This window comes from Tribolium madens, unplaced genomic scaffold (genome assembly GCF_015345945.1).
Source record: "Tribolium madens isolate multiple individuals breed KSU strain unplaced genomic scaffold, Tmad_KSU_1.1 Scaffold_91;HRSCAF=231;Tcas5.2_LG7, whole genome shotgun sequence".
NCBI lineage: Eukaryota > Metazoa > Arthropoda > Insecta > Coleoptera > Tenebrionidae > Tribolium > Tribolium madens.
In genome coordinates this window covers 10,770,125-10,792,109 of record NW_025401063.1, presented here as the reverse complement: position 1 = coordinate 10,792,109, position 21,985 = coordinate 10,770,125, and the positions used below count along the sequence as shown (strand labels likewise).

Genomic DNA, 21,985 nt, shown 5'->3' with positions numbered 1-21,985 from the left:
GGGGTGTGTTGAAGAGAAGGTGTATCGAACAAGACCCACCACTCTAAATGACATAAAGGAAAGAATAATTGAAGCCTTTATAATGACATCTCTGTTGAAATGCGTAGGGCAATCAAACTTTTCTTTATGATTTTTGAATATCTCCAATTGAGTTTTACTCAGCATTTCAATAAACAACAAAACAACCGGTTTTCTTAATTGATGTATGGTGATAACGTAACTTTAAAAAATTATCCATTTTTTTTACAAGAGGAATAAGTAACGCAAACCTACTTGATTTTTAACGCTAAATAGAATGAGTTAAAATTTTGTATGTTTAAAGGGTGTATAATAAAACAGGTCAAGTTTAGACCTTCAAACCCTAGGTTTTTTAGAAAGCTGATTAAACGCTCTACACGATAAAGTAATAACATACAAGTTATACAAATCAAGTTACTTGATATTTTGCGAATGTCAACACTCTGCAGTAGTTGCAAAAGATTGATCGAATTTCAACTATAAAAATTTAGGACCAGACTCAGTAAAAATGGTTGCAATTGTTTTTATACACTTTTTCTTTCTCGCAAAGTCGTTGTGATTTTTCAAAAATGGTACATTTTTTTCATAAAATTGCCCATAAATGATAAACGGTCCGTAAAACCTATAACATGGATATTCTTAGAATTAAAAACTCTTTCAAATAAGCGCATAATATACCGGGTGTTCCATAAGAAAAAATATAACTTTGTTGCGCCACCCTATATATAGTACTTACCAATATATGACGAAAATATTTTTGGACCATAGAAAAAATGAATGTCTATCGTCCACAAGAAACCGCATTTCGTTATCTTCTTTACTGTCTAAGTAATCAAAGAAATACTGAGCTCTGGGACACTCTGTATGTATAATGTATATCTAAAACAGTGAATCAAGTTTTTAAGAACACTTAAAAAGTAACAACTTTTAATTTGTCTTCTTAATTAAGTTACGTACGATTATAACAGACTAGCTATTGGTTTAATTAAATTACGAAAATAATTGGTCTCTGGTCTGCTCTAAATTAATATTCAATCTACTTTCATTCTAAATTATTTTTTCAAGTAGGTATCTAATTTAATACATGAAAAAATAGTAAAAAATATAGGGAAAATTATTTAAAAAATATAAAATGAAACCCTTCAATTATAAAGTTGAACACTTATATCCTTTTTTATTGATTCTCGCACGTTCCACAAGAGCAGTTTTATTGTCCCGACCCTGAAAAGCAATTAATTTAGATAATTAAGCGAAACGTATCCAATTTGAGATTTAACTCAATTTTATTTGACCAAAAATTGAACCAAACTTGTCAAATTTTTAGCACAATAGAATCCAATTGATAACATTTAATTACTTATGTTTACTACGCTTTGTTAATTAAATTTTTTTGAATTGTTAAAAACTGATTATCATTTTTCACAAAAACCACTCCTCAACAAAACCCCACAGCCATTCCCACAAATAAATTAATTGTTTTTTCATTTCCCATTGATTTCAAGGTCCACAAAACATGGTTAATAAAGTTAATTACAATAAAGTAAATACATGGGAGGAGATAAATTACTAATTATCAGTGCGACAAAGATGCCATGATAGGTTTAGCATTTATCAGAGAGAGATGCAAAAAGCCGCCATTCCTTAATTTAATGGAATCTAATTAACTTGGCGTAGTATCGACGAAATTGCAATCAGTACGCGCGGTGAACGTCGAAAGAGCGTCATGAGACTCCAAATCGTCCTAAAATCGCCCTAAAAACCCGTATTTGGCTCAACGTGCTTGAATTTCTTGAAATTCTAATAATTATAAAACTAACCTCAAAATTAGTCATGGATCATGCCAGATTCATAAGTGTTGTCAAGCAGTTCCCGCAAGTGTGGGATCGAAATTGCGCTACTTTCAGGGAGCAAAGCCTAAAAAGTGAAGCATGGGAACGGATCGGCGAAATTATGAATTGTCCAGGTACAACAACATAATTAATTAATTACTTAATTAATTGGACGTTTTGCTAGCTTCGTCGTGTAAAGACACGTTCAAGAGTTTGCGGGAGAAATATGTGAGAGAAAGGGAAAAACAGGCCATGTATGCGGATAAATACATAGCTTGGCAGCATCTGGAAAGCCTATCTTTCCTGGACCCCCATATCATCCTCAGAAAGCAGTCTCTGAACTATGAGGCGGACATGTCAAAGGTACCCCTCGACGAGGCTAAAATGAACATGGCGGATGAGTCATTTTTCGTTCAACTGGCGGAAAATTATAGCGATTTTGACAAAACTTTGATAGCGTTAGTGCGCAAGGCGAGCCCCATTTGGGACCGCAAAAGCAACGGTTACCCCAGCAAACAGGTGAAATACCAGCTGTGGCGAGGCATAGCTCAAGCCATGAACAAGGATATCAATGTTTGTATGATGCGCTGGAAAGGGCTTAGGGAGAAATACATTCGCCAGAAAAATAAGTTCCAAGAAGGCGAAGGCAAGTGGGAGTTTTTGGACGACATGTCATTCCTGGATAAGGTGATCCAATACCGGCGCAAGAATTGCGAGCCGGATGTGAGCTTTCGTCCCCAGAATGGCCCCACTGAGGGGTTTCCGTTTCACAATGATATGTATGATGACAATTCGGTGAATTCGTCGTCAAACGATTTTATTCCGGCTGTAAAAAGTGAGGATTTTGGATGTGATATGCAGGATAGTTCCTACGATTCCGGGATGGCTAGTTCCGGAAGGAAGAGGTCGGCAAGTGACAATAGCGAGTCGTCATACGAAAAGAGGGAAAAAGTCGAAGAGATTCAAAAAAGTCCCGAAGTTATGTTTGGCGAATTGGTGGCAGCAATGCTTGCGAAAAAGACTGAAAGGGACAAAAATATAGCCATGATCGAAATTATGAAGGTGTTGACCAAGTGATGGATCTCAGAGGGTATATTTTCTCGGAATAGTGTTTTGGATATTATTTTTTACATTTATGTAATTAGCGTTATCTTTTAATGACTGAATGTCGTAACTGTGTAAGTATTTCTGAGTGTACCAATTGAGTTTTTTTATTTTGTTATGAATATAATTATTTTAGTTAAAAAATATAGCGTAAATGTTCAATGCGAAATAATTTATGCCATTTTACATTAACTAAATTGATATATGAATATGTGTTTGCCTTTTTCTTCTACAAATTTATAAGTTGAGACGAGTGTACTCGCAACGTTAAAATTTTTAGATTATTAATTGCTCCCTCCACTAGTATAGGCGCTGATGTGATAGTGACTCAAAAGCACAGTCATTTCCCATTACGAATCAAATTTAATTAGTTTCGGAATGACATTTGCATGTCTTTACTTTCACATTATATTGAAGCGATTCTTGACTTTTTCGCATCGTCTCTCTTACATATTTTGTGTCTTGTTCTTCTTTTTGTTTATCCAGATAGACATCTACGCCAGGGCCCTCGTTCTTACACTGAAAGAAGGACCGCCATTTTTTGCATTTCTAATTTATTATTAATTACTTCATTTAGTCTGATAACATCCACGTGTTTAAAACAACTACTGTCTTGCGTCTTGTTATAATTCTTAATACAGCAACAAAAGGCACAAATGTAGACACATGCGGCCAAAGGATACGCCAGGAAAAAGATCAAATTTAGACAAAACTCGGTTCTCCTGGAAACACTGTTTTAAGTTGGATCCAAATGTGTTCGTGTTTACTTCGGCAAAACTCGGACGCTCCGTTCTTGAGTGTCGGGATGAATCGGCCATCCCCCAATATCGTATACCACCGGTCTTCTCTCGAGTTCTTTCTCTTGGTACCGGTTCAAAGGTCGCGGGAGTTCAATCAAAAGACCTAGTCCGTACATACCAATCTTGTCCCAGCAACACAATCCGAGTAAACCTTTAAGCATACCTATAATTCGAATCACAACATTTGGATAAAACGCTGTCAATCAGTATTTACCCAAAGAAATCAGAAAAAACAGAAGCCCTGAAATGAAAATTATTGAAAGACTAAAGTTACTGTCGTCCATCGCTGGCAGAATAGAAGTCGAGGCGCTGGACTCCGAACTTTGACTAGTAGCATGGCCATGCACTCTACAATGCCGGTCCATACGGCCATGTTCCAACAAACCCATGTAAAAACCCTCCACCCCAGGCAATAAAAACACAAAAAATGACATCATCAAAACTTTAATACGTCAATGTCAAAACAAAAATACAGGAAAGTAATTCTATATAAAAAAGAGATTCTTAATCAAGTTACCAACGCCTGCCTCCACCACGGCCACGACCAGAAGGCCGCGAAGCGTCTTTTTTTTCCTTCCAGGTGGAATAACGATCTGCCATTTTGTACAATTCCTCCGGTACGTACTGTTGAGCTTCTTCTAAAATAGCAATTAGCTCCTTAGCTTGGCCCCAATCGCCTCGCGTGAAATAACTAATCGACTTCCCGGACTTTCCGGCACGGCCAGTCCTGCCAACTCTATGCACATACTCTTCTATATTCCTCGGAAAGTCGTAATTGATAACGTGACTAAAAAGCAGATTGTTACGAAACATACAGGGTGTTTCACATAATTTTACGAAACTTGCGCCTGTAAGATGCAATCAATAACATATATTCCGATACGAACTCGATTATAAATTTTGAAAAATTGGATAATTTTAGTTTGTTCACCCTTACAAAACTTACAACGTTTGTAGTTAGTTGGTGATTAAAATAGATAAACTAGAATCATATTCATGCAGTTTCTTGCTAGAACAAATGATAATTGTTTCTGAAAAATTGCAGTTTATGACTATTAATGAAACAGTGATTAGTTTGACAACTACTTTCATGGATTTCCAAAAGTTAAATAATGAAATGTGTATTTTTTGTATCTAGTGTTTTGTGACTTTTGTATATTTGGGTGCGTACATTAGGCGCAAGAATCGTAAAGTTGTGTGAAACACCCTGTATAAGTGTAATAGTTTAGACATATCAACGGTATAAGCATAGCGGACAGGTTGATTGTCAAAATTGTTAATCAACGAGTAATTGAATTTAAATAATGCTTACGTTATATCATCTATATCTAAACCTCGTGAAGCGACATCAGTCGCTATGAGTATTTGAACAGTGCCATCAGCAATATCGAGTAGAGCTTGCTCCCGATCACTTTGATCGCGATCGCCGTGTATTGTCTGACACTGTAAACCTGCTAAAGTCAATTCCGTCGACAATTCATCAGCGCGTGCCTTTTTTCCACAGAAAGCGATTACTTTTTCAGACGGGTCCAAATTCGTGGCGAAATTCATAAACTGAAAATTAATTAGCCAAGTTGCATACTTTTAACCGTCTACCAACCGTTCTAAACTTCTCTTCGTCATCGTCAGGCATCATTTCGATAATTTGAGTTACAGTATGAGTCGCGGCTAGGTCTAGAGTCCCCACATAAATCTGTATAGGGTCAACCATGTAGGACTGAGCCAACCTCCGAACTCCTGGGGGCCATGTGGCACTTGTCATCACAGTCTGTCTTGTAGGTCTTATACTATACATCACTTTACGTATTTGAGGCTCAAATCCCATGTCTAACATACGGTCAGCCTCATCGAGGACCACGTATGTGACATATTTGACCTCTAAATGGCCAGCCTCAGCCAAATCGTTGAGTCTGCCGGGCGTTGCGATAACTATATCGACTCCATCAGTAAGCACTTTGATTTGTTCCCGACGGTTACCGCCCCCGTAGATGCAAACCCTAAACAGAACAAAATTTCATTGTAATAAAATCAACTTCAAGGCTGTTCTAGTCAATTTCAACAAAGAATGGTGTTGAAAACGCTAGAGCGCCTTCTAGTGGTCTATAATTACGCTGTGATCCCTTTGTATTCATATTTTTTCACTTCTTTATCGATTTGAAGGGCGAGTTCTCGAGTGGGGGCCATGACTAAGACTGCAGGGCCTCCACGTTTCGACCTATCGATATTTTGGCCTTCAATATGAATCAATGCAGGTAACAAAAATGCTAAAGTTTTTCCGGTTCCGGTTTGAGCGATTCCGATCAAGTCTTCCCCACTCAGTAAAACCGGCCACGCCTGGCTCTGAATCGGCGAGGGTGTGGTAAACCCGGCTTTTTCGATTTCTTTCAAAATATCAGGGTATTTGTGAAACGCTTGTTCAAAAGTTACAACTGGTTTAGGAATAGGCTTACTATCCTCGTTTTTAAAAGTCCTTTCGACTACGATGTTGTTACTTTCAAGACGGAAGGCTTCTATTTCTTCTTCAGACATGGAAGCAACTTCAGGATGCTCGAAATAAAATTCTTTTTTGATCGGGGGCAGTGCAGCCCACTTTTCAGCTTCCATCTCGTCCTGAAAATGAAATAAATTGTAGTAAGTCATGAAAAGTTCTCAGTTGTCGCGGCTAACTTACACACTTGGCAAACACAGACCTCCAATCAACTATTTTGGGTTCCTCTTGGGTTTCGTCCTGGGGCGGAGGCTCTTCCTCCTTTACCTCCCTCACGTAACTCTCCCTTTCAATTGTCAACTCCCGAATCAAACTTTCCGCCTTTGAGACAGCGTCATTACTTCCCGAAAGCTTAATAAAAGTTTCATCCCCTTCTGTCTCTTTGGTAATATTAATTTTTGCTCCAGATTCAAACTGCAAATCATTGACTTTCGATCCGCCTCTTCCTATAATCCTCCCAACAAACTTCGATGGTACTTTAATTGTTGTCACATCGTCGTTGCCCCCACGTCGGGGGCCGCGATTCCCCCCTCTGTAACCGTTATTTCTCCTATCATCTCGGGGGCGGCGTGGCTGTGAATTGTCACGCCAGTTTGAGTAGTCGCTACTATTCGTGAAAACCTGCGTTTGAACAGGGCTTTCATTCCAATCGTCATACATGATGGTAGTTTTTTTCCGAAAGAGAAAAAATCAGCCAAAGTTTAGACCGGTTTGGTTTAAGCAATGTGGAGTGTTTTCGCTGAGAGATAACGTGAATTGGGGATAGTTATGTACCCAAAACGGGATGAAAATGGGTTCAAAGCTTTCACTTGTTGGAAACTGCGGAAAATTCAAAAAACACGTTCAAACACTTTTGGACGAAAAATGTCAAAGAGAGCGGAAAATGCCGCGCAGTGACGCCACTGTCGCAACAATTATACGCATGCGCATTAATTATTTAAAAAAATTATTTTTTTTACTCAAAAGTTTTAAACTAATAGAAAATAATATCTTATTATTTGTGTATTATTTTTTTTAACACATTAAGAACATCTAGTTTTATCTTTTTTTACTCAAAGAAATTAACGGCTTTTACAGAGTAAACAATAAATAGAAAACCACATCTACATAAGAATTTTATTGGTGTCTTTCCTAAATTCATTAAAATCGTTAGTCCAATGCGGATCTGTCAAAATCCGATTTTTTTTCGGCGCGTGTATCTGCAATTGGTAGCCTTGCACGTGCGCGCTAACTTGATTACGTCACTTTTTGCTGACGCCATTGCCATTTGTTTTCAGTCTCTTTCACGAAGGCGTTTCTTTGCATTTAATTTTGTAAATAGTCGTAACTTAAGGTAAAAACACCGGGAAGTCTCCTATTTTTATACTCATTTTTTTGTATCTTCCTGCAGCTCAATCGTCATGGGCGTCCAAGTCGATACAATCTCACCCGGCGATGGTAAGTTTTATCAAACATTCGTAAATTATCACTTGCCATCCCATTATCGTCGCTAATCACACGCAAAAATGCTGCAAATTGGTGTAATTAGCGCCTGGGTTTGGTTATCAAACCGCTAATGGGACGACCTTGAACTGATCAAACTTTGGGGATGTCGTAGGTCAAACCTTTCCAAAGACCGGTCAAACTGTTGTCGTTCATTATACGGGTACTCTAGAAAATGGCCAAAAATTCGACTCGTCAAGGGACAGAGGCGTGCCCTTCAAATTTAGAATTGGAAAGGGCGAAGTCATCAAGGGCTGGGATGAAGGGGTAGCGCAAGTAAGTATACGAAAAGCCACATAAACAGTAAGAAAAACACCACTGCGCATGTTTTTACACAAGCTGTTTCCAGAAATTGGTACAATTGGACGACCTGTAAAACATTTAAATGATGTTATCAATCCTTGCGCTCTGACATCTTTGATGTTGGTATTTTTTTACTGATTGCACTTACAACTTTCTGTTCTGGTGACTGAAGAGTTGTTTTTAAACGGAAATAATTTCTTTTCAGTTGAGTGTGGGTCAAAGGGCGAAGTTGACGTGTTCCCCTGACTACGCTTATGGGTCTCGTGGTCATCCAGGCATCATCCCGCCAAATTCAACTTTGATTTTCGACGTAGAACTTCTCAAAGTCGAATAAATCTGCAAATTAGTCAAAAGTCTCCTTTTCTTTCTGTTTTGCAGTATTTATCATTCTTTATTTTTTTTACTTAATGAGTCAGAAATAGATTAACTTTTCACAGCTACAACATAGAAGCTTTTTGCTGGTTACTTTGAAATGTATGTGTTGTGGTGTCCCAATAAAAAAAGAGTTCATGTCAGGAATAATCGTTTATTTTTTCACCTCTCAAACATTAGAACCTCTAGAAAAATACGTAACATATTTATAAACTTTTCACAAACAATAACAAACACTAAGACAGGATTATTGCTAAGCGGGAAGTTCAATAGAAGAACAATTCGGGAAAATTTTGTTCATATGCTGGTTTCTCGATCTTCTTTTCTTCGGTAGGGTTACGTCTTTCATTCGCACTCAACGATTTGAAAATTTCATTCAACTTATTCTGTAATACATCATGCTGAAAAAAAACGAAAATGTTTTTTTTTTAATTGAATTCGCCTTTTTAACTCACTTTGGGCTGAGTCCGTCTGACAAGTTCCGAAAAAGTCGCTGTTCGGAAAGTATCACTCAATTGTTTGCGTCTGCGTGCTTCCGCCTCTTTCCGAGTTTCCGCCGATTCGGTCAATACTTTTTTCATACTTTCAAAGGTTAATTCCTCTTCAACCATTTTCTATTACAAAAAATAGAAAATTTTAGACAAGAAATTCAAAACCAATAGTACATAAATAAATGAACCGTTTTTCATTAGGAATAAAAACTGACATAAAATTATAAAACTTAAAGAAAATTGGTGCAACGTTATACTTGTTTACAAACAACTAAATTACTTAAAACCTCCCAACCTTGGAAAATTATAACTTGTTTACTACATCTTTTCATAATGATATTTTATGTTAGCAAAAATTTCCTGGTAGTTTATTATCAAAAATAGTGGTATAGGTATCATTATTATTCGTGTTAATTTTGATACTATTGTATTTTTTGGTTTTAAATTGTAAACAACTGCAAATCAGGTCACGTGATACAAAAAAATAATTACCCTTTGAACTCCTGGACTACTCGAAACGCTATCGACCTCTTGCGGTGCATTAATATCAATAACACTGCCCCTAGCCGTCTCGATCCAACTATTCCTCTGTCCTCCACCCACAACTCCTGGGCCTCCGGCACCATAGGGCGATGTTTGAGCCAACCTCGACGGATCTATCCCCCCACTCTTGAGATTCTCACACACGGCCATCTAAACAAATAATGAAGTTCAAAAAAATCCACTTTCCGTCTTATGACTCACTTGATCGACCAGAAGATGCGGCACTTTATTTGCCACTTCGCTATCTTGAGGGTAGTGCACCATCAAATCGGGCAATAAATGCGGTGCCTCTTGTGTCCTCGCCTCTACAATCTGATTAGCGTACTCTAACAATGGGGGAATAGTCACCACGCTGGGGATGAGCACCAAAAGGCTGATCACCAAAGCGTGAAGGTTGAATTTTTGGGGCGTAGAAAGGGTCGTGCTGTTTAAGGCGAGACTTTGGATCCCTAAGACTAACTGTAATAAGTCGATAACGGTTTCAGCGCTCGCCAGTTCGACGCATAATAAAGCCAGCGTCGTGTAGACTGCCTCCACGTTGTCTGGCGTGTTGGATTCCATTTGGAGACTGGTGTAGAGAGCGTCGTAAATGATGGGGCCGTGTTTGTTGATAAAAATTAGGTCAGGACGAGACGATTTCTCCAATACTAGGTTTAATTTGCTCACGTTTACTCTGGGGGAAGAAAAATAACGGCACTTTGAAATGATTTATCCCTTTATGTGGGTCAAGTGGGTCGATAAGTCTCACACCAAAACATTAAAGTGACAAAATTCCAAAATATATGAGAAAATTTCCCGAATTGTCTAATGGGTTTACAATTGAGGCGTTGAGAATTAGAGTGGCCTAACCTACATTAAATAAATGTTAATTTTTTTTAATTTTATTTTGTTTCAAATACAGTCACTTAGTAACCGTTTATTTTTTTTTTTTTGTTTTCAACGTTAAGCCAGTGTTTTACTGAAAGTTTTAACAATAAATAAAGTGTAAAACTACATTTATAAATTTTGTGGATTAGGCCTCTATCTAATTTCAAACGCCCAATTAGGGTCAATTAAAATTGTAAAGATGTTTTAAAGCTATTAGAAATAAACTTTTCCATACGTTATTTCGAGAAACTACAGGAAAGAAAAAATAAATGTTTAAAAAAGAAAAGAAAAATATAACGAAACAGGATGCTTTAAACAGTGTTGTGAATTAGTTAGTTTTTTATTTTATGAAATTAAAAAAAATAGGCGATTCAAAGAAAAAATGAAAAGGCTATTTTCACATAAAATAATCGTTTTTTTGGAAATTGCCGGTTTTTGGACATAATCGAAAACCTCAACTTGTGAATTTATTACTTACGTTGGTTTAGTTAACTTCTCCAAATTCTGGTGCCTATCCAGCAACGTATGTAAAATCTTCTGCACCAAAAGCCTCATTTCAGGATCAGGTGCCAGCGACATCCTCAACAAAGGCTCCAAAAAGGAAACCGGAAACGTTGAATTCAAATGAATAGTTTGGTACTTAGTACCCACTTTCAATAAACTTTTCAATAAAATACTTTGCAACAAATTATCGGCGGGGGTATGATTGTCAACAAGCGGAAATGGGATCTTGCTCATAATAAACATCATAATTTCAATTTTCTGATAATCGGGTAAATGATTAGCGAATTCACCCAACGCATTTATTAACGCATCCTGATATTGCTTTTCTTCAGTCATACTTGTGCCATGCTTAACTGAATCTTTTAAGTGGCATAATAATGAATTAATTATCTCGAGTACCATCGGACCTACGCTTTCGCCAGCCGCTATGGCAATGATTTTTGATAAAACTCCCGAAATGCTCGTTCGGATAATCGGACTAGATTTGGCGTTGTCGTCTAAATGGGCCACTAGTGTCTCCACAACAGTGTAAGAATACTGTGCTTGAATCGAAAACATAATTATCCTAAATGTATGAATGGCGAATTCGTTATTATTCGGATTATCCTCGGGTGCCCAAAGCTTATGCAAGTCGAAATGTTTCAAAACCGGCTTAAGAACAGCCCGAATGTGTCCAAAAGAAGCTCGCCCGACAAGTTCCCTAAGACAGGTTTCAGCAAGCATCGGTGGGTCGGTTTGGTCTTCGGGAATGACCTCTTTGGCTTCGTTATCAAGAAAACGAGCGTTTTGCATGTTGAAGAGCAAGCTGGGAACGATTTTGTCCATGTGCACCGGTTCCCATATGTTTTCGACGAGGTCATCCGAGACGGTCTTTCGGACCACGGCTTGGAGACCTTTGATACCGGCAATTCGAATCTGGTCGCCTTCACTACTATGACACATGGCGGAAAATTTGCTTACAAAGAAGTCGTAACGCCTGTGGTAGGAAGGGGTGTCTTCTTCAATGTTGGCGAATTTTACGAACTGAGAATAAGAAAAAAAGAAAACAGTGGTGATGATCTTATATATGTTTTTTTTTCATAATTATTTACTAAAGGTACAAAAATTTTGTCAATAAAAGCCTCAAATAACACTAAACAGAAAGAATTACAATTTAGAATACAGTTGGAGACAAAATACTTTGATCGTTAATGTCACTTGAGTGACATTAAATTGTAAAGAATGCTTTAGGACTGTTAACCTTATTTTTAGCTACTGTCAATCATAGTTGACAAGTTGTATGTACATATTTTTGATAGGAAAATATAATAGCTGTCAATAATTTGAAATTGTCATTCATTTTAACGTTAAAGCTTGAATTACATTAAAGTGTCACAAAAGTGACGACTAAAGTATTTTGTCTCCAACTGTACAGCTTCCTTGTTTCTTCTTCTAATAGCCTGTAGCAAAAAAAACTTGAAAATTATTTTTCTAACAGTAATAAATACAGTCAAAGTGCAAAATTTAAACTCTTATAACTTCGAAATTTTTAAACATTTTTTCAGTACTCTGGGGGACTACCCATCAATTACTCCCTTTAAAGGAAGTGGGCGATTTTTTAAACACCCTGTATATTTTTTCAGTAATGTTTCAAAATCGTACTTGGAAAAAAATAGTATAATTTTTAATTTATTTATGTGATACATAATGTTATGAGAGCAAAAAATATTTTTTTATAAAAATTTTCATTTAATCCAAAATTCGTAATGGTAACATTTTTTTGTACAAATAAAACACATTAGATAAGTAGGTAGTTACAGTATTACTGAATGAACACATGATTAATTGAAGCTTTAATACTTCAAGTTATTAATTGTTGTTATTTAAGACGATAAAAACTGTAATAAAGCTAAATTCCAGTTTGTTTGATTGACGTCCTACATTCATTATCTAATGCAGTACAAAATGTATTACCTAGAAAAATTAGATCTTGCTTTGTTATCGTATTGACAAAGTAGTTTATGGTAAAAGAAGAAAAAATAAATTCAAACAAAACAGTTCATGTAATTATAAAATACCAAGCCTTCAATGTAATTCCTGAACAGAGTCGTCTATGATTCTAATAATTAAATAGGCAACAAATAAAAGAGAGACAGAAGATGCAGGGTGCGCCAGAACTCGCGCCCCAGAGAAAATGCCATATAAGGTAAGATACCAGGAACATGAAAAAAATGTTAAAAAAATTTTATCTATAAAAATTTCGAAGTTATGAGGGTTTAAAGTTTGCACTTTGACTGTATTTATTTCTGTTGGAAAAATAATTTTCCAAGTTTTTTTGTTATAGACTATTAAAAGAGGAAACAAGGAAGCTGTATCCTAAATTGTAACTCTGTTCAATGTTATTTGTGGCTTTTATTGGCAAAATTTTTGTCCCTTTACTAAATAAGAGTAAAAAAACATATACAAGTTGATCAGTATCATTAAATAGAAATAAAAAAATGTCAAATGTCAAAAAATAAATGTCAAAATTTTTTGACAGATAGAATTTTTTAAACATTTTTTTCATGTTCCTGGTATTTTACCTTACTTGAAAATTTTCTACGGGGCGCGAGTTCTGGCGCACCCTGTATAATAATGTTAAAAATTACATCTTAAAAAATTAAGTCCATAACTTTTATAGGTCTCATTATCTTAAAAGAAACACAACATAACATTTTTGAAAATTCTTTTGTTAAAAAAATTGAGTGAAATAAAGTTTTTTTTTTCAAAATACGACCACAATGTTTGGAAGGTGGTGCCATCATTGTATGAACAAATATGTACAGACTTATTCATGAGAGAGGTATCTCTGCCGCAACCCATTACACAAATTGCAACAATTTCTTGATATCAAATTTTGAAAATAATTATAACTGAATGATGGCTATTATTAGTTTTTTTTGACATTAAAAAAAAAATCATCCCGCAAACGATGCGACGTGTTTTGTTATCGTTTATCAACCGAGTGGGTGCATGTTTACCCTTCAGAAGCTGATGGTAGACCCTTCAAACACCTTTTACATTAACTTAACTTGTTAATTTATTTGCAGAATTTTGATTAAATATGTATAGATTATCTGCCAATCACTTCCGGCACTCTATCCACCTTACTTTGATTTCTAATTTAAAATACACAACATATTTAATTTAGCCGTTAGAGGTAATGGTATTGTTGGTTGCGGTAAAAAAAAAATTGCAGACATGTTACAAACGTATCCCTATCGTGAATAACACTGCATGTATTAAATACGTCCCATGATGTTGTTAATGATATACAGTTTCAACAACATAAAAAACAAGGAATACATATTTTTATTGTGTTTTGCAGTTTAATTAAAACAAAAACGACTTCATTCTTACCGACTGAGTCGCCAAAATTTGTAACTCGGGCTCAGTAGATTCAAGCAACTTCTGCACCATCTTCAGAAAGCTTTCAACGAATAAATTCAAGGCAGGTGCATGGCAAGCCAACAGCAGCTGATCCATAGCTTCCATCGCGATAATAACAAACCCATATCTCCTTCTATAAATATCCCTCGCCGCTCTCTGGTACATATACTCCCCAATTCTGTCAAGTTTCTCTGGCGAGCTGAGGGCATAGAACGTGAGTTTTTCCATGTTGTTTTTAACCAAGCCATCTTGGGGGTAGACGGGGAAAATATTATCGACGAATCTCTTGTACCTCGGTCGGAAAGCACTGCAACAGCCGCAGCAGCCTGGAACCAAACAGTCGATGATGAAACTCATTGCGACTGATAAGGAAATGATAAGAAACGAGGAAGATTCTTACCGAGACACATTATACACGGGTTTATCAACAGGAAAAAGTAAAAATTGAGTGAAATGTGATAATAGTGACAAGTGTCAACAAATGTCAAACTAGCGACATCTAGGAGTTGTGATTTGAATGAATGGTAAGGGTCGATTAGTTGCATAATTACCGCTAAATTTGTATTTCTTTAAAATTGTGATAATCACTTCAGGTACTTACAGCCCGGATCCGTGCATTTTTGGGCAAAAGTGTCCAAGACTTCTGCTATTTCAAGGCCGTCAAAGCAACACTTTATGAACGACATTTTCTACAAATTATTATTCGAAAAACTACTCAAAAAATTCACTGGTACAACTTGTTCAGCAACATATTTTGTGAACCTTGCTTCGTTAAAGCTAACATTAAAGTAGGCAATTAAAAATGTGAAGGTTGTAGCTTTATGACTGGCGGTTTCTTTTAATTAAATTACTGCTATTATGATGTCTATTAGAACGAAACGTTTAATTACAACAAAGTTGATCCCATACATGACGGAAACATGTTTGATTTGATCGACTTGAGACGTCGAGACGCCAAAAAGACATCACGACTCTCACACTACGTTCACTACTAAATCCTTTTCTTTTTAGAACTCGCGCATGACGAAAAGGGCTTATCATCGCATGCTCAGAAAGATTTTCATATGGAAATTACGTAACTGAAAATTGCTACTGCTTGGAAAAGCTATTTACACTTTAATTAAGGCTAAAAATACAAGGCGTTCTGATAACAATGTATATTTTTTATTCAAAGTTGCGCTGGTGTTTACGCTATTAGTCGACGTTTTATGTATAAAACACATTTTTAAGTCAGTAGCTTTTTGAGAAGTGATATTGTGTTAATTATGAGTTATTGATGCTGGAAATATTGATTTTTAGTTAAATTTAGCTCAAACCTGATCCAAGAATGAGTTTTAATTCCTAACCCCGGCGTCAATTCAAATTTAGTTTTTTCAAACCATAATTTTTTTACGCTTCTTTTATTGTATTGTAGGTAAATATGTGTTTCTTTCAATCCTATTATTACCCTATTATCTTTACCTCAACCTGATTGATTTTTTTATGCAAATTTATAAAACTTGTTTTACAGTTGATGTAACGATTAAGTAAATCAACAATTTCAATTTAGGCAAATAATGTTGAGTTTCTCTTAGAACAATATTTTAATATTTTTTTGGCTGCTTTATGCAACCAGTAAAACAATAACTCTGTAAAAATATTTTTGTTTATGTTTAAATTCTCATACAACATAAAACAGAATTTGTACAATTAAATATATTGTTTTTAATAAAAAAAAATTTTACGGTAAACAGAAACCAGAAATTAATTTTCGGTCAGAAAAACTTTCGATCTTTCGAGTCAAATAACTGAAGTGTAATATAACCCAATTCTTTTGTTTGTTTTCGATTTGTATTTAGATTTATGGTCACTGTTTTGCTTTAAAATTATAATTTTTTGTATACGATATTTTGTGTTACATTGATTTTTCATTGGAACATTTGCATCATAGTATCTGTAAGTTGGTTCACAGATTGTTACTTTAGGTGTTTTTGTCGCTTTCTATTTTCACCCAAAAATTTGGGTAAATTACCGAATTTCATTTGCATATCTGAGGAATCGTAAAACACAAGTTTTTTCTTTTTGTGTAAAAAATGTGCATTAAATAATATTTTTAGCGCAAATTTCATTGTTTAATGAAATTTATTATCGTTTCAGCTTACTAAATGGCTTTTTCAATTCTTAGTGATACCTATATAAGATAGATAAGTCGAAAGAAAATCAGCTGATTTATGGTTTTATTTGATCAAAAGCTTATCAGCTACGTATAGCGCCAGATAAGATTTTAGTTTTTGTTTTCCTTAACAATATCATTTTAGTGCCGACATTGTGCATATTCTATGGCCCTCTTTTCTACTTTTCCAGGAAATGTCCGTAGTCTTGAGTGAGTCCCAGAATTACATTTGGAGCGACGACGATTGTCTTGGTGAAGGCACTTTTGGTAAAGTCTTTCGCGGCATACATAAACGATCCGGTGATAAAGTCGCCATAAAAATTTTCAAACATGTTAACCTTCAAGTATCACAAGAAACCAAATTGTTACAATCATTACAACACAAACATATCATTCGGTTTTTTGCTACCGAATTTGAACTTTCCACCAATAGAATGGTCATGATTTTGGAATTATGTAACGGCGGAAGTCTGATGAGTTACTTAAATGAACCGGAAAACGTCTGCGGATTGCCCGATGAAGAGTTTCTGCTAGTTTTCAAACACTTATCAGCGGGATTGGAATTTTTGAAGAGGCACGATGTAATACACCGTGACGTCAAACCAGGTAAAATAAAATATGACCCTGAACAAAACGAAAAAAAAATTTCAGATAATATCATGCGTCATGTGCTTGACGACGGCCGAACAATTTACAAACTCGCCGATTTTGGCACAGCTCGGGAACTCCCCGAGGGCCAAAACTTCACCTCCCTCCACGGTACCGAGCCTTACCTCCATCCCCAACTATACAGGGTGTGTTTTTTTCAAGGAGGTAACTGCACGCGTGAATTTGGAGCGAATACTGATCTTTGGTCGATTGGTGTCACCCTCTACCAAACCGCAACCGGGAATTTACCTTTTGTGGTACAGGATCGTCACGTGATGCTTCGAATTTACCACGAAATGAAGGAAAATGAAGGAATTGTATCGGCCATTCAGCAAAAAAATTCCGACGAGGTTGTTTTTCAGAAAAAATTGCCGCGAAATTGTCGCTTAAGTTGTGGGCTAAAACAGTTGATAACACCCATTATTGCGGGGGTTTTTATACAGGAAAAAAAGAGGCAGTGGTCGTTTACTGAATATTATGAGCAAGTCATTGAATTAGTTTCAAGAAAAGTAATTAACGTTTTTTATGTCAATAAGATGCGGATGATCAAAATTTATATAAAGTGCGATGAACCGTTCAGCGTTTTCAAATTTTATGTTTCTGAGCAGAGTGAAGTTAGTGAAGAGAATCAGGTTTTTCTGTACAAGGCTAATCTAGTTGTAAATACTTTTGAGGATTTTTCTAATGTTGACGAATGGGATTGTATTTTTTTGTTTGATAGAAGTAATCCACAGGTCGAGTCTACAATCGATATTCAGTTAGTTTTTGAAAATCTTACGAATTTTCCCAACAAATTTACGTTAAGTAGTGAATGTGATGATCACAGACTTGTCTTCGTCACGTGTCGTGATTTATGTCTTTGTAAAAATTTAATGGAGTATCAGTCTATTGTTTACAAGTATTTTAGTAGTTTTATTAAAGATTTTAATAGTTACTGTAAAGAAGAAACAAGAGATCAAAGAAAAATGTATGATACATTATTAGAGAAATCTGCGCAAACAAAAAATCGGGCTCAAATTTTAAAACAATTACAAATTTTAAATCACTTTAATGACACTTCATTCTTCGATAACTTTGAAGAAATTAGCGAAAATTTTCTTGTGGAATCTGAAAAATTGTTTAACGATTTAAGAAATATTAAAGCGGATGTAACTCCAAATTCATCTCATGATTCTTATCTAAAATCAGTGTCAAAAGAATTGACCGATATGAAACAGTTAAGAAAAAATTTATATAATGCAAGAATTAATAAAAAATTATATGATTATGAAAAAATTAAAATTCTTTATTGTGTGAGAACAATATTAGAAACATTTACCGATAAAATGGACCCCAATTTTGATTGTTTTGTCAATGATATAAAAAATTGGTATAAAAATGAATTTTTCGCACACGTGCGTACTTTGAGCACTTTAAAAAAACAACTGAATCGATATAGAAGCGATTTGACACGATTCGAAGACGAAATTCAATCTCGCAGCGACGAAAATTTGAAAACTATCAGCACTTTGGGACTCAATAAAGAAAAATTGTTTGATATTGTAGGAAAATACAAAAGTAATGATTCAGATATTAAATCACTCGTTGAGGAAAATTTAAAATTGGTCGAACAAATGAATGCATTGATTATAACTTTGAACTCCAATTTATCGACTGATTTGTGATTTTTTGATTTTTTATTTTATAACACTTTGATTGGTTTATTTAAGTATTAAAATGTGATGTTTTGCATAATAAATAAAGGTTTATTCTGTTCAATGAGAACGTTTTATTCATTAACTGTCGAAAAAAAACAAGAAGATGTTACGCCACTGTCTTGCGAATAATTTAGTATCTTTTGGTGATTTTATGCTTTTATTATTGGCTTCACTGTCGTTTGACAAAGTACAGCTGACGAAACAATACACATTATTTTTTGTGAAATTTCGGTAATTTACAGATGTGAAAAAGCATGTGACTTAAATATCGGCCCCCAAAATGTCTTTTTTACGCGGATCTCAGAATTACGTCTGGTCGACAACGAGTGTCTTGGGAAAGGGGGCTACCGGGGCTGTCTACCAAGGCGTAAATAAAATCAACGGTGAGCCTGTGGCGGTGAAAACCTTCAATCAAATGAGCCACTTGCGTCCCCACGATGTTCAAATGCGTGAATTTGAAGTGTTACAAAAAGTGAAACATGAAAATATCGTCAAACTTTTGGCCATTGAGGAAGAACAGGAAAATCGTGGAAAAGTTATTGTGATGGAGTTGTGCACGGGAGGAAGTCTTTTTAACATTTTGGACGATCCGGAAAATACGTACGGACTAGCGGAAAATGAGTTCTTGAAGGTACTCCAGGATTTGTCCGCCGGGATGAAACATCTGCGGGATAATAACCTTGTCCATCGGGATTTAAAGCCAGGTAATGGCGCAGTTTCCGTTTTTTCAATGACCTAATATCTATTTTTAGTTATTACATTTCTTATCAAAGTCACAAAATTCTTTCAAATTGGTTTTTCCCAACCCGATTTAAGTTATGTTCCAAGCATGAATGAGTGAATGTCATTAGGTAGTACTAGTTTTCAAATCGTTATATAAATTTCATTACTGATATCTGATAAGATATAAAGATGTCGAGACTGCATAATGAGCCTGCACTTCTCTAATGTACTCCACAGATGCACTTTTTTCCTTGTTCCTTAATAAAAGGGTGTTATCTTTTATTATTTAGGGGTAAAAACAATTATTTTAATAACTTTCCACCGCAATTATTAATACACATATTTTCCAGCTTTGTCCTTTGGTAACTTTTAATTTAAAAAAAAATAATTAATTAAATTGAATTAAAGATTTGTGAGGTGCAAAGTTAGGCATGAAAACGTCTTACTTATGATATTTTGACATTAGTGTTTTGTTTCCCCAGGTAACATAATGAAGTTTATCTGTGATGACGGCCAGACTGTGTACAAATTGACCGACTTTGGGGCAGCTCGAGAACTTCCCGAGGGCCAACATTTCCAATCATTATATGGCACGGAAGAATACTTACACCCAGATCTCTATGAACGCGCAGTATTACGCAAGCATGTCAATAAAACTTTTGGCGCTACAATTGACTTGTGGTCAATCGGAGTCACTTTGTATCATGTCGCAACAGGAAATCTACCATTCCGTCCTTATGGTGGCCGCAAAAACAAAGAAACCATGCATTTAATAACAACGAAAAAAGCAAGTGGGGTTATTTCCGGTATTCAGGTCACTGAAGAAGGCCAAATTGAGTGGCGCAAAACGTTGCCGGAAAGTTGCCAACTAAGTCCGGGTCTGAAGAAAATAATTACACCGTTATTGGCTGGTTTACTGGAAGCAGACACGAAAAAAATTTGGACGTTTGAACGATTTTTTACGGAAGTTACTGACATGTTATCAAGAAAAATCGTTAATATTTTTCATGTGAATAAAGCACAACTTATCAAGGTTTATATCCATCCCGACGAAAGTTATAATCATTTACAGAATTACATAAACGAACAAACTGAAGTATCGCCTGAAAATCAAATATTGCTCCTGAAAACAAATTTATTCACTGATATAGTGGAAGAGAATAGTAGAGCAGGAGGTTACCCCGAAACAAAAGAAGGCGAACCTTTATTTCTATTTAATAAAGAAAATAACAACGTGACGGTAATTCCCGAGCAGAACTTACCAAAATTTACAGATTTTAGTAATGTGACGTCTGTAGAAAGCGACGCAGCGCAGGCAAAAAACGCCTGTAGTATAGGCTATCTGTGCAAACGACGAATTGAAAAATATTCACTCGCCTGCTCTCATTTCAACAACTGTGTTGAAAACTTTGTGCAATACATAAACAAGGAACTCAGAGAAATCAACCAGGAATCGTTGCATCTGTTAGAAAAGACCACGATTCATAAAAAGACTGCTCATTTTCTAGAATCATCGCAAAAAATTGCGGCTTTTAAATTCAGTAATGTCCACCAAATCGTTTACGTCGACGATTTGAAACAACTGAGCGAAAGTTTTGTCTCGGAAACCGCGAAAAAAATTCTGCAACTGAACCAGAGTCACGTGATCGAGAATACGCTGCAGTCCGAATGGGACGTATCGAGTCGGCCATTGAAGAGTCCAGTAAAGTCGCGAGCGGTCGAAAGGGCCCGGACTGAAGTAGAGCGCTTGAGGGACTCGTGGCAGCACCTCGTTCGAGATCGGGCCACTCGGACGCTTTCCTACAACGACGAGCAGTTCCATATTTTGGAGCGCATTAAAATCACACATACAATTAATCGGATCAAGGTTTTGTTGCAGAAAGAAGTGTTTCCGCAGTATGTGCAATTGGCAGAGAATTTGGGCGATTGGTATAAAATCGCCCAGACGGTTTATTTGCAAATGATGATTTTGAAAAGGGACGTTTTGAATTATGACTCCAATTTGAAAAAGTTTGAGTTGGAGATGTTTATTAAAAATGAGGAGTATTTAGAACAGGTGAAAAAATTGTTGGAGCAGGACGCAACTGATATTTCAAGCAAGAAAATAAAGAATTCCAATAATCAGAAGTTGAAGATATGTCTGAGTGAATACAGGAGGGAGTGTTCTGGTTTGAGAGAAGTTGTTTTAGAAAATGAACAACTCGTTGAGCAGGTCAGTAGGATTCTGGAGGATTTGATCGTTGACGAAGAGGGCTGATTGCATTCCGTGTTCTTTTTGAGATAAGTTGTCAGTTTTCAACTGATTGTGTTAACGTTACTGTATTATTTTTATTGTTATACTGAGGAAATAAAAATATTTCTATTGGATGTTTGTTTTTTTTATAAATGAAAAATAAATAATTTAAGAAATATAACAAACCGCCTAATGAAAAATAAAGAAAAAAAATCACAATTCCATAAAAATTTTATTTAGTGTATCGTTGGTTGCCTAACATCCATTTGAATTTTTTTTGTAATTTAAGCAAAAATTTAAATTGTGCGCAATGCAGGGATAAA

General features: G+C 35.8%; 7 protein-coding genes across 11 annotated transcripts; 4 read left to right on the top strand and 3 right to left on the bottom strand.

Annotated features, from left to right (window-relative positions):
- Positions 1 to 1,664: 1,664 nt before the first annotated feature.
- On the top strand, positions 1,665 to 3,162 carry LOC123012247 (transcription factor Adf-1-like). The gene is made up of 2 exons (XM_044410142.1): positions 1,665 to 1,981; positions 2,032 to 3,162. Exons 1-2 carry the CDS (start codon positions 1,849 to 1,851, stop codon positions 2,922 to 2,924), a joined length of 1,026 nt encoding a protein of 341 aa, XP_044266077.1. The 5' UTR covers positions 1,665 to 1,848; the 3' UTR covers positions 2,925 to 3,162.
- Positions 3,107 to 4,308, bottom strand: LOC123012248. Its single transcript, XM_044410143.1, has 4 exons — positions 3,966 to 4,308; positions 3,719 to 3,914; positions 3,520 to 3,673; positions 3,107 to 3,470 (listed from the first exon to the last, which is right to left on the bottom strand). The coding sequence occupies exons 1-4, from the start codon at positions 4,186 to 4,188 to the stop codon at positions 3,315 to 3,317; spliced, it is 729 nt and encodes a 242-aa protein (XP_044266078.1). The 5' UTR covers positions 4,189 to 4,308; the 3' UTR covers positions 3,107 to 3,314.
- LOC123012246 (probable ATP-dependent RNA helicase DDX43) lies at positions 4,178 to 7,141 on the bottom strand. Its single transcript, XM_044410141.1, has 5 exons — positions 6,423 to 7,141; positions 5,862 to 6,361; positions 5,352 to 5,748; positions 5,064 to 5,305; positions 4,178 to 4,538 (listed from the first exon to the last, which is right to left on the bottom strand). Exons 1-5 carry the CDS (start codon positions 6,897 to 6,899, stop codon positions 4,265 to 4,267), a joined length of 1,890 nt encoding a protein of 629 aa, XP_044266076.1. The 5' UTR covers positions 6,900 to 7,141; the 3' UTR covers positions 4,178 to 4,264.
- A 316-nt stretch (positions 7,142 to 7,457) lies between these two features.
- LOC123011030 (peptidyl-prolyl cis-trans isomerase Fkbp12) lies at positions 7,458 to 8,543 on the top strand. The gene is made up of 4 exons (XM_044408286.1): positions 7,458 to 7,572; positions 7,630 to 7,676; positions 7,837 to 7,997; positions 8,230 to 8,543. Exons 2-4 carry the CDS (start codon positions 7,640 to 7,642, stop codon positions 8,356 to 8,358), a joined length of 327 nt encoding a protein of 108 aa, XP_044264221.1. The 5' UTR covers positions 7,458 to 7,572; positions 7,630 to 7,639; the 3' UTR covers positions 8,359 to 8,543.
- Positions 8,537 to 15,203, bottom strand: LOC123011029 (protein EFR3 homolog cmp44E). 2 transcript variants are annotated; one of them, XM_044408285.1, is made up of 7 exons: positions 14,811 to 15,203; positions 14,180 to 14,535; positions 10,776 to 11,824; positions 9,632 to 10,103; positions 9,380 to 9,580; positions 8,852 to 9,010; positions 8,537 to 8,797 (listed from the first exon to the last, which is right to left on the bottom strand). In XM_044408285.1, exons 1-7 carry the CDS (start codon positions 14,893 to 14,895, stop codon positions 8,663 to 8,665), a joined length of 2,457 nt encoding a protein of 818 aa, XP_044264220.1. In that variant the 5' UTR covers positions 14,896 to 15,203; the 3' UTR covers positions 8,537 to 8,662. The 2 variants fall into 2 exon arrangements, with proteins under 2 accessions (XP_044264220.1, XP_044264219.1); XM_044408284.1 differs by lacking the exon at positions 14,811 to 15,203 and adding an exon at positions 14,610 to 14,731.
- Positions 15,204 to 15,981: 778 nt separating this feature from the next.
- LOC123011196 (serine/threonine-protein kinase TBK1-like) lies at positions 15,982 to 18,767 on the top strand. 4 transcript variants are annotated; one of them, XM_044408535.1, is made up of 4 exons: positions 15,982 to 16,144; positions 16,553 to 16,967; positions 17,013 to 17,120; positions 17,172 to 18,767. In XM_044408535.1, the coding sequence occupies exons 2-4, from the start codon at positions 16,556 to 16,558 to the stop codon at positions 18,671 to 18,673; spliced, it is 2,022 nt and encodes a 673-aa protein (XP_044264470.1). In that variant the 5' UTR covers positions 15,982 to 16,144; positions 16,553 to 16,555; the 3' UTR covers positions 18,674 to 18,767. The 4 variants fall into 4 exon arrangements, with proteins under 4 accessions (XP_044264470.1, XP_044264468.1, XP_044264466.1 ...); XM_044408533.1 differs by adding an exon at positions 16,346 to 16,452 and having other exon boundaries at positions 16,507 to 16,967; positions 17,013 to 18,767; XM_044408531.1 differs by having other exon boundaries at positions 17,013 to 18,767.
- Positions 18,768 to 18,865: 98 nt separating this feature from the next.
- On the top strand, positions 18,866 to 21,796 carry LOC123011195 (serine/threonine-protein kinase TBK1-like). Its single transcript, XM_044408530.1, has 2 exons — positions 18,866 to 19,410; positions 19,912 to 21,796. The coding sequence occupies exons 1-2, from the start codon at positions 18,987 to 18,989 to the stop codon at positions 21,684 to 21,686; spliced, it is 2,199 nt and encodes a 732-aa protein (XP_044264465.1). The 5' UTR covers positions 18,866 to 18,986; the 3' UTR covers positions 21,687 to 21,796.
- Positions 21,797 to 21,985: the final 189 nt, after the last annotated feature.